This window comes from Thunnus maccoyii, chromosome 24 (assembly GCF_910596095.1).
Source record: "Thunnus maccoyii chromosome 24, fThuMac1.1, whole genome shotgun sequence".
Taxonomy (NCBI): Eukaryota; Metazoa; Chordata; class Actinopteri; order Scombriformes; family Scombridae; genus Thunnus; species Thunnus maccoyii.
This window is the reverse complement of record NC_056556.1, coordinates 10,052,465-10,062,697: the sequence shown is the minus strand read 5'-3', so window position 1 is coordinate 10,062,697 and position 10,233 is coordinate 10,052,465. Positions and strand designations below refer to the sequence as shown.

At 40.4% G+C, this 10,233-nt stretch overlaps 3 protein-coding genes across 8 annotated transcripts in view; 2 read left to right on the top strand and 1 right to left on the bottom strand.

Moving 5' to 3' along the window:
* Window positions 1-10,233, top strand: part of LOC121891932 (nectin-2-like) — a 933,424-nt gene that overhangs the window by 628,776 nt on the left and 294,415 nt on the right. The gene's annotated exons all lie outside the window — the stretch shown is intronic.
* Window positions 218-4,924, bottom strand: LOC121891938 (keratin, type I cytoskeletal 18-like). 3 transcript variants are annotated; one of them, XM_042404647.1, is made up of 9 exons: window positions 4,833-4,924; window positions 4,374-4,747; window positions 4,065-4,147; window positions 3,728-3,884; window positions 3,442-3,603; window positions 3,227-3,352; window positions 2,301-2,530; window positions 1,431-1,465; window positions 218-690 (listed from the first exon to the last, which is right to left on the bottom strand). In XM_042404647.1, exons 2-9 carry the CDS (start codon window positions 4,740-4,742, stop codon window positions 335-337), a joined length of 1,518 nt encoding a protein of 505 aa, XP_042260581.1. In that variant the 5' UTR covers window positions 4,743-4,747; window positions 4,833-4,924; the 3' UTR covers window positions 218-334. The 3 variants fall into 3 exon arrangements, with proteins under 3 accessions (XP_042260581.1, XP_042260580.1, XP_042260582.1); XM_042404646.1 differs by having other exon boundaries at window positions 4,374-4,750; window positions 4,833-4,914; XM_042404648.1 differs by lacking the exons at window positions 1,431-1,465; window positions 4,833-4,924 and having other exon boundaries at window positions 587-690; window positions 4,374-4,768.
* Window positions 5,110-9,812, top strand: LOC121891945 (intermediate filament protein ON3-like). Of its 4 annotated transcripts, none has more exons than XM_042404656.1 (9): window positions 5,110-5,284; window positions 6,101-6,309; window positions 6,415-6,475; window positions 6,689-6,784; window positions 6,894-7,058; window positions 7,557-7,682; window positions 7,793-8,013; window positions 8,117-8,142; window positions 8,784-9,812. In XM_042404656.1, the coding sequence occupies exons 1-9, from the start codon at window positions 5,123-5,125 to the stop codon at window positions 8,972-8,974; spliced, it is 1,257 nt and encodes a 418-aa protein (XP_042260590.1). In that variant the 5' UTR covers window positions 5,110-5,122; the 3' UTR covers window positions 8,975-9,812. The 4 variants fall into 4 exon arrangements, with proteins under 4 accessions (XP_042260590.1, XP_042260592.1, XP_042260591.1 ...); XM_042404658.1 differs by having other exon boundaries at window positions 8,738-8,875; XM_042404657.1 differs by lacking the exon at window positions 8,784-9,812 and adding an exon at window positions 8,493-8,531.

Genomic DNA, 10,233 nt, shown 5'->3' with positions numbered 1-10,233 from the left:
TATGGTTCTAGATTATCTGGACCTGCAGGTTTTTTTGGTGTCCAGCAAAAGAAAAGCTCTGTGAACTTCATCACCAGATATTTTACAATCTTTTTATGTAACCATTCACTGCACTTGTTTGTTTATATGCTATAGTAATTTTTTTAAAAATTAACACATAATTTGTGTCAAAAAAGCAGGGAAACAAGGCACTTTTGGTGGAAATCAAAATGTATTTATTTCACTGATATCTGAGAAAATACAAATCAACAACCTCAAAGTAACTTCATAGATTTGACAGTAACAGTAGGACAGAAGTTTAATATGAAACCTGATTGAGTGACATTGAAAATAATCAAGCTTTGGCCACTTCACCCTCATTCTTGGGCTTTTTATCTTCATTCTCGGACTCAGAGGAGGAAGAGGAAGATGAGGAAGAGGAGGAGGAGGAGGAGGAGGAGGAGGAAGAAGAAGAGGATGATCCCTTCTTAGTTTTGGTCTTAGGTTTCTTCTTTTCAGTGGGGGCTTTGCTTGGCTCGATCGGGGCCGCTTCACTGTTGTCAGCAACTGTTTCTGCCTTGATGAGCTCTTTATCTGCTTTGGGGGCTTCAGGAGGAGTGGATTTATCGGATGAAGAGTTTTCTTGCTTCACAAGGGCCTCTTCTTTTACCTCTTCTTGCTGTTTGGGCACCTTATCAGGCTTTCGCTGGTCTTTAGGAGGAAACAAAAAGATTCATCAAAATTTTTTAAAAGGTTTGGTCCTTCAGCTTTCCTTTTATCTGTGTGTGCTCCTACCAGGGAGTCTATGAGTGACTATAGTTTGTCAAAAACACAGAAAAAAGAAATTATATCTTATTTGTGATTGATGTGCTTGTCAAAATCATTAACATGATTCCCATGAAGTGTTAAAATCGGGTGTGATCACATGCAGAGGTGCAACGTGACATCAACAACTGAGTGCAGTTTAGTGACACAACTAGCTTTAATGGAATAGGTTGACATTTTGGGAAATATGCTTATTTGCTTTCCGGTGCAGTTAGATGAGAGGATAGACCTAATTAGCTTAGCGTAGCACAAAGAGGACTGTAAACAGGTAGCCCAGCAAGAGTAGTATTGATCTTCTCATCTAATTATCGGCAAGAAGGCAAATAAGCATCTTTCCCAAAATGTTGACCTTCGACCAAAAGTGGTGTGAGGATTAGATTTCAGGTTTAATTCTGCACACTGTGCTTTTAATTCTGATCTACATACATATTTTAAGAGCAAACAAGGATCAAAATCTGATCATTATTTTTCTTTTCTAGGTTGGAAAAGTTAAATTGCAAGACCAACCTGCTACTGAAGGCATCTCAGTCAGTAATTGACCCAGGTCTATTAACTCATCAGGTGACAGCACGAACATGCTGAGATTTTATTTCAAGAATATTTTTTCAGCTTGGTCCAGAACTTACCGCTGTGCAGCGCATCCTCTAAAGAAAGCTCCGAGCTGTCAGGGAAGAAGAGGATAAGTACACTAACACACCAAATGGGAAACAGGTGTTTTTGTGTGTTTATGTGATGTTGATGGTGTTCTGAAGTAGGTGCCAACCAAAAAACTTTTAAAGGAATAGTTTGCCTTTTTGGGAAATACGCTTATTTGCTTTCTTGAGCAGAATTAGATACAGCCAGTTAGCTTAGCTTAGCACAAAGACTGGAAACAGTGGGAAACAGCTAGCTTGCTTTTGTCCGAAGGTAACAAAATCCACCTCGAATAACCCCTGGTAAAACCACATCTTGTCTTTTTTGCACATTGTTTTTTGTGCCAATTAAATAAACAATACAACAGGTTAACTAGTGAGCTTTAGATGTGCTGGTAGGTGGATTATGTTACTTGCTGTCGCATCTCATCTAATTCGCGGCAAGAAGGTAAGATAATAAGCGTATTTCCCAAAATATTAAACTATTCCTTTTAAGCTACATTAGACAACATTTTTGGTCTATCTTTACTAAATAAGAGAAAATAGTAGCCAGAGGTGAATTAGAAATTAGAAATTTGAACTTTGTTATCATTTAATGAGGTAATGTTACATTAAATCACTATGGACACTCATGTTTTCCAGCCAAATTGACAACAGAGGCAAAGAATCTACACCTTTTATCAGAGAAAAGTCCTGATTGTCTCCTTATTTTGATCCTTATTATCAATGTTATATTTCCTGTGGGCAGAGACATGTTTATACCTGAAAACAGATTTTAATTTTGGTAAATAAGATTAATCTAAAGCTCTGACATCATACAGCTACAACCATCATGAAGTATTTCTGAGCCGCGACCATTCTCACCTGTCGCCATCGGTGGTCATGGCGGGCATCAGTTGCTGGTAGTTATTGATTTCTGCCTCCAGCTTCATCTTGACACAAAGCAGGTCCTTGTTGACATCCACTTGCTGCTCCACCTGGGACCTCACCTCCTTCAGCTCTGCCTCCAGGTTCAGGATCACCTTGTTGAGTTGGGACAGCCGCTGACCGTACTCCACTTTGGTCATCCTCAGGGTTTCTTCCAGATTGTGGATCTGAGAGAAGGACATACAGTTAACCACTCAAGAACGCAAAAATGAGAAGCATCTTTGCAGTTTGTTTGGCGTGTTTTTGGCTTCCAACATTTTCTGGGATACTTCAGATTGTACTTGACTTTGACATTTAGCTGAGGACACAAAGAACTTAAAAGCACTCGTATATCACTGTGCCTTCTCAATAGCCTTGAGCGTTTTCATGTTCATAGTTTGTTATGCAAGACTAGTTCCAGGTGGCTCGTCAGACTACAGAGAGACGGATCAGGGGTTTCAATGGTTTAAAGTAGCAGATTGACAGTATAATGACAGGTCAGGAGTCAGGAATGCTTGTCTGAAAGACGGGTAAACACCCCTGCGGAAGGGTTTATCGTTCCAAATATGACAATGGAAAGAAGATTTTGGTAGATATTTTGTTGTGTAAACCCCCTAAAGAACTGCCTCTGGGATTCTGCTGTAAATGGGATGATGTCACTCTTTACACTGTATCACTCGCTTCACATAAGATGCGGTGTGATCAACAGTTATTGTTGAGGGGTTTATGTCAAAACAGGGCAGCTCCCAACTTGTCTTGAGAATGCGCTTGCTATTCAAAACCCCCATAAAACTCAGCTGTTTTATCTCTGTGGCAGGCTGCAATAGTTGTATTTCATGGCGATGTGTCATGCCATTAAGGTGAATAGGCTTGTTTGTGCTTACCATGCTGTACGCAGTCTGGATCTTAATCTCCAGATATTGTTTCTGTTTGATCAGATCCTGGAGCTCAGTCTTTCCAGATTGCAAAGCCTCAGATTTCTGGGCCTCCACCACCTTGATGTTGTCAAACTACAAAGGGAAAAATATGATGGAAATGATGAGATAAACAGAAGGAGGTGGAAAGGAGAGAGAATGTGACATCGGGATGCTGCAGGTACCTTGCTCCTGTACCACTCCTCGGTCTCCCTCAGGTTCTTCTCGGCCAGTTTGTCGTACTGGCTGCGGATCTTGTCGAGAATCTCAGCCAGATTGGAGTTCTGTGAGTCAAGCTCCACATTCACCTCAGAGTCCTTGATCTTCTCACGCAGGACATCCACCTCCTACACACACACAGAACAGAACAGCAAATTTGCCCCAAATTTCACATAATACTCTTTTGTTAGTTACTAGTTTGTTTCATTAGTCGAAGTGTGTGTTTTTGCATGTGTTTGTTTGCAGCCTCACATTTTTGTGATCCTGCTCGAGGCGAGCCAGCTCCTCCTTCACCAGATCGATCTCTTTCTCTGTCTGCTTGCGGTTCAACTTGGTTTCCTCGATGGTCTTCTTCAGCTCCTCCAGGTCTTTTTCTATCGCCTTCCGTGCCTTTTTCTCATCATTCAGCCTGCACACAGAAGGACGAACACAAAAGTGAGCTGCAAACACCCCTGACTCAATGTTTCAGCTATAAATGATTGAGCAACAGCCGAAATCACATCATTATGACTATAAAAGTTAGTAAAGCAAAACTGGTATTGTTTCATTCAAATCATGTTTATTTGTATCTAGACTGCATGAAACTCACTTGGTCTTGAAGTCCTCATTGGCCAGTTTGGTGTTGTCAATCTGGAGCAGCAGCTTGGCATTGTCCATGGCGATGTCTTTGACCTAAGGAGATAAATGCATGATGTATATAGCCTGTTATTAATAATAATGTGATAATAATCTTTATTTATAAAGCACTTCACAATATCCAAGTTACAAAGTTCTTCACAAGGCAGCAAAATAAGACAGACATGTCATAAAATCATTAGGTTTTAAAAAGAAAACAGATAAAACAGATAAAAGAAACAATTACAGTGTATGAATAAAGCAAGAAAATCAGAGGACCAACCTTCTTCTTGAGCTCCTCCAGCGGTTTCTCGACCTTATCCCAGTTGCGTCCCTCAGGTGTTTTCCTTTTGGCCAAAATCTCATCAATCTGGTCCTGCAGATCCTTGTTCTCCTTCTCCAGCTGCCTCACCCTGCCCAGGTAGCCGGACAGCCGGTCGTTCAGACCCCGCAGTGTCTGCTTGTCGTCCGCGGGGGCGGCGGGAGCAGGGGAAGCGGCGGGTTTTGCAGAAGCGGCGGGCGGCACAGGTGCGGAGTCCTTTTCCGTCTCGTTGCGCATCACGTTACGCAGCCCCTCCAAGCTCGCCACGGACGCCCTGGCGCCCCTTCCTCCGGCTCCACCGAACATGCTGGCAGCGGTGTTTGAAGGCATGATGACTGCTTGATGGGACAGAGCTGACAATGAGTGTTTCAAGCTTGAAAGTCACCTGATGGATGTAAAGGATACAGGTGGGTTTTATACCTGTTTTTTACGCACGGGTCCAACCCCAGCGATGCCATTGGCTCCTGGTACCCAGCACCACTCCTGGACAAACTGGTTCAAGGTCGAAATTCAAGTATTTCACGATGACTTTTTTGTTTTTCTCACTGTAATCTTGCACTTGTCTTCTTTTGATTGGACGCATGCAGAGTTTTGGGGAGGTGATGGGTGGTCCTCCTTACTTTAAAAGCAGGTGATGTGGCGCTCTGGAGGTACCTTCTCTGCTCCCCTGCTCAGCTTTGAGACTTCATCTCGCTGTTGAACGCTTCAATATGTCTAAACCAAGAGATTACAGCAGCCAGACCTACAGCCCCAGTGGCTCAGGACCGGCCAAAAGCTACCCGACCAACAAAAAAATCGACCCGTCTGGTAAATCCAAGGAGAAGGACGACATGGTTGGACTCAATGACAAGTTCGTCAGGTTGATTGACAAGGTTTGTTCTTACAATTATATCAAGTTTAATTTATCAAAAATATATTTCCCCGCCATAATAATTAGATTAATTAAGTAAATAATTGTAAATACTAGAATTTTTTTCTTTTTTTGTAGTAATTTGCCATTTTTATGTGCTGAACAACGAAACAGTAAAATACTTTGCCTATAAATAAATAATATTTTTAGTTAATCAATTAATTAAAAAAACAGAACATCTACAGGCTAAACTTTTTTTTCCCCCTTTTTTCAGTTTGGTTATATTTTGGTTATATATATATATATATATATATATATATATATATATATATATATATATATATATATATATATATCTGCATGCGTCCTTTATCCTTTGTGGAGGATCAAGTGTTTGTAAAACCTGTTTCTGATGCTGGCATCTAGACTTATAACAGTCTGCAGCTGTTTTAGGTAATTTTGTGGCCTCAGGACATGAAGTGTTTTCTTTTGCAGGCTTCAGTTCATGTAAAGAGTATTGGAGGTGCATATAGGACGCCACCTTGTGGATAATTTGATACCCTTGGTCTGAGATCTATAAGCTACATTGTTGTTGAGTGACTGTAGTAATTATATTTCGCAAGAAACAGCTTCTTTAGGCATGTAAAACTCATTTTAACACTCATTAACACATACTTCATTGTAAAATAGATTTTTAGATTGGAATTTTAGATTTTTAATAGAGTTTTGCTTCTCTTTTTTGCAAAATATTCAATCACTCTTATATGCACTTTTCCACCTGCATTCGTGTTCACTACCAACCCCCCACTTCCATTCGCTTTGTCTCTTTCTCTCTCAGATGAAACAGCAGGAGGATGAGAACCAAAAGCTGGACACTAAGTTGAAGATCCTCAAGGAGCAGGAGGACTACGAGGGGAAGGTCGACGACATTGTGAAGCAGCTGGAGAACGAGCTGGAGCAGCAGATCGAGAACTTGCTCCGCGACCAAGAAAAGCTCAAGGCCGAGCTGCTCAAGAACCAGGAGGAGGTGGAGGACACCAAGAAGAAGTCAGCAGCTGATTTGATTGAATGGATGAATTCCTCAAGGCCTCAAATGTATGTCATCTATGTCATTATTGGCACAAATTAATCTTTATTTTCATTTGTTTTCAGCTATGAGGACGAGTTGAAAAAGAGAGCTGAACGGGAGAATGAATTTGTCGTCACCAAAAAGGTACTTTTTCTCCTTATTTGTTCAACCATTTAGAAACATAGTAAAAACTCTTAAAATCACTAATTCCTCAAGTCTGAAATACTTTAGGGTACTTAAAAAAAAGGTAACTGAAATCAGTTGTTTTATTGTTTAGCAAGCAATTTCTTCACTTCATGCCATCTGAGCATCCATATATTTATGCATATACATGTGTGTTTAATGTGTGTGTAACAGGAGGTAGATGAAGGTCAGCTGGATTTAGTAGATCAGGCTCTGGACCTGGAGGACCTGGTAGGGAAGCTGGACTTCCGCAGGGCTGGCTTTGATGAGGTAATGACAAGATTTATTATATTTTAATTTAATTTTTGTTTGCTTTTTTAATTAAAAGAAAGTTTTTTTTCCCCACTAACTCTGCCGTCCTCATGTCTGCTCCCCGCAGGAGATCAAAGAGCTGCAGTCTCACATCCAGAACGAGACAGTGGTGTTACGTGACAGCAGCAAACGGTCGCTGGACATGGACGAGATCATCGAGAGTGTCAAGAAGCAGTATGCCAACATGGCCGCCCGCACCAGGGAGGAAGCCGAGATCTGGAACCAGAGAAAGGTGAGGAAGAGGAAGATTATAAAAGAAAAGGACATTATGACTGCTAAAACAACAACTATTGAATCTAAACCTACCACAACTGCTATAGCTAAAAGCTATTTATACAATATCTCTCTTAAATCAGTTCCAAACGGTGATCATGGTGAAATGTGCCAAAAGTAGGAGTATTTAACAATAATAATAATTAAATTTGGGCATATTTGAAGTATTTGAGGCACATTTTTCTGCAGATTTTCTTATTTAGATTACTCAATTTTTTTAAAAACTTCTCAACAAAATGTAAACGTAAATGTAAAGTGGATTAGTGATAGCTTTTTTGAGCTTACAAAGTTTTGACACTATTAAACAGATCTTACAAGTTATTTAATTTTATTTTTGGCTCAATACAACTTCTGTTTCAAAGCTTCCAAGGTGCAAATGTGGGTGAAATGTATATGAGGCCAAATACAATTTAAGATTAATGCATTCTCAGCATTTTTGCCCATTGTCCCCCATCAGATGGATGTCATGGTTACCAGAGCAGGACAGCGCGAGCAGGAAGTTCGTGATTTAAAGAGGGAGCTCTCAGACATGGTGCGCCTGATCCAGAAGCTCAATGGGGACCTGGAAACTCTCACAAGGAAGGTTCGGATCACACAGATACACACTCACAGATCTCAGTCCTCTGCAGATACTCACGTCCATCCAACCAGCCTCTGATCTAGACATCCTCTCGCTGTCTTTTCTCTCTGCAGGAGGAGTCCCTGAAGAAGGACATCACAGATGCGGTGACAGAGGGCGACCAAAACTTAGAGAAGTCCCGGGAGACCATCACCCAGCTGGAGGAGGCCTTGAGGCGGGCCAAGCAGGACTTGGCTAGACAGATCCGTGAATACCAAGAGCTCATTAACCTCAAGCTGGGCCTGGACATTGAGATCGCCACCTATCGCAAGCTGCTGGAGGGCGAGGAGCAGAGGTAAGAGAGGGGATGTGGGCATAGATCTCAGCACATCAGTATAAACATACGATCATGTATAAATGCTTGCACTAACACCTGTTTCTGCTCTGTCTCTGTGAAGAATGAGGGAGTTCATGCGCCAAGCAGGTGAGAACCATTTCTGAAATCAGCAGGAAAACTTCACCCTGAAAACTGACATGGCATTTCTGGGTTCATTTTGTCACTTGTTGGAGTGTTTTTCTCCTTTTTCTGCTGATTTTCGGCAAATTTTAACTTCATGAAGACAAAATGCTTGAATCACCTAGTACAGGGGTTCTTAATGTTTTTGGGGAAAAAAATCTGGGATAAATTTATGCCAATTTATACATTGATGAATCTTCAATATACCAGAATGCAATGCAGCTAATCAATGCAGACATGTTGCATAGCAAACGTACTGTACACAAACTAGCTTGCTCAGCAACTAAAATCTTTACTGTCATGATGTTGTTGAAAAGAATTCGGGGAAATGTAGGAAACTAGAAGTCAAGGAAGAGGACAAGGAAGGTTGAGAGGTACACAGTAAATTTAATATAATTGTAAACAAAGTTGTACAAAAAAAAATCAAAATTTTTGAGAATAAAAAAAATGGGCACTGTAAAAACCAAAACAAAACAACCTGCATCCATTACATACACGCCAGTTTTCTCATGATTGATTCCTGTTTTGTGTCCCACTAAAATCAAACCTCTCTTCTGCTCAGATATCTAAAAATAAACCAACCAATCCAAGTCCTTACTTGCACGCAGACGTTCATCTGTTGTCAAAGAAACACCTGCCAGAGAGGCCACGAACCCCAGAACCCACTGTCGTCCCACCAACCACCACTATCCCGGCAACAACACATATGTACCCCGCCTCCAAGAAACGCCTCCTGATCCGGGTGGAAGTAGAAGAAGGCAGAGTTGTGTCTGAAAGCTCCTATTACACTGAAGGTTAAATAGCACTATCCATCACTCCTGATGTTGCAGCACTAAAGCATATTCACAAAATTTGAATGAAAATTAAGTTAAAGTATCATCATAAAATTTACTTTTAATACAATAATAATAATCTTTGTATGTGTGCTATCTGGTAGAGTGAACAGTCTAACAATAGCTTCTTGGCAGGTTGAACGTTTTTCCTAGAATCCGTGCTTGAAGTTGGAGACAGTTTGTTTATATCAAGCAGTGTTTTTAAAAAAGGATTTCTTCTCTTTGTTTGCATTTGGAAAATACTTGTGGTGTTCTTGGTACCATCAGTTTATTCTTTTCAGCTGTCTTCGGGTAGTAGGAGGATGATTTTGTCTTTTTGTGATACAGAAAACCACCAATCTAACTGTGTAAAGGTTTTTTTGAGGACGAGAACAATAAAACAAGGAACTTGTGCAATCGAGCAGGTGGTTACAGAGTGTTTCTGCTGTTGGGCCACATAATTATCATATCAGGAAGAACATACACAGAGATAACATTTCCTAGACTCACAAGAACTCACTTTTTTTAGAGGTCTGTATTGATTTGGGGTTTGCAACTGTATATTTTCAACAGCTTTTCATGAGGTAAATACAAAACATTCTGGTGCTGTGTTCCGCATCTTTACAATGTATGTTGCAACAGTGAAATTTTTATTTGCAAGCCTGTAAACTGCAGAACTGAATTGTTTTCTCTCTCTCATTTGAACCTGCACTGTTGTACCTCAAATAAGCTAAAGTAATCACAAGGCAGTCAGAAGAAATATGAGTTTACTGTTAGGGTAACAAGTATTGGCAATGGAATTCATTTAATAAATATATAACAAGATGTCTGCTGTAAATCTCTCATTTTCTTTCACACACACACACACACACACACAGAGACTCACATAGTCTGTACTCAAATGAATAGTTTGACATTTTGGGAACCGCAATGATACTCTTTCTTCCAGAGAGCTAGATTGGAAGAGCTCACGTCTCTGGAGCCAGCAGCAACTTAGCTTAGCTTAGCAGAACAGAGGGTAACTTCTAGCCTGGCTCTGTCCAAAGATAACCTCTAAATATTACAACTATATCTCGTTTGTTTAGCCAGTACAAAAAAACTTAAGTGTAAAAATGACAATTGCTTGTTTTACCAGGGGTTATATGCGTCACAGCTGCTCCTGGCTAAGAAATAGGCCTGGTCTGGCACATACACTTCCTAGAATGACAAATTACAGATTAAACAAAGAATATACAACCTAATTAAT

Excerpts from the sequence above, each read along its gene's own strand:
- LOC121891938 (XM_042404647.1), bottom strand. The coding sequence starts at position 4,742 with ATGCCTTCAAACACCGCTGCCAGCATGTTCGGTGGAGCCGGAGGAAGG. Across the intron at positions 4,148-4,373 it reads TGGAGGAGCTCAAGAAGAAG|GTCAAAGACATCGCCATGGA; the intron begins GTTGGTCCTCTG and ends TTATCTCCTTAG. Across the intron at positions 3,353-3,441 it reads AGGAGTGGTACAGGAGCAAG|TTTGACAACATCAAGGTGGT; the intron begins GTACCTGCAGCA and ends TTCCCTTTGTAG.
- LOC121891945 (XM_042404656.1), top strand. The coding sequence starts at position 5,123 with ATGTCTAAACCAAGAGATTACAGCAGCCAGACCTACAGCCCCAGTGGC. Across the intron at positions 6,785-6,893 it reads GCAGGGCTGGCTTTGATGAG|GAGATCAAAGAGCTGCAGTC; the intron begins GTAATGACAAGA and ends TGCTCCCCGCAG. Across the intron at positions 7,059-7,556 it reads AGATCTGGAACCAGAGAAAG|ATGGATGTCATGGTTACCAG; the intron begins GTGAGGAAGAGG and ends GTCCCCCATCAG.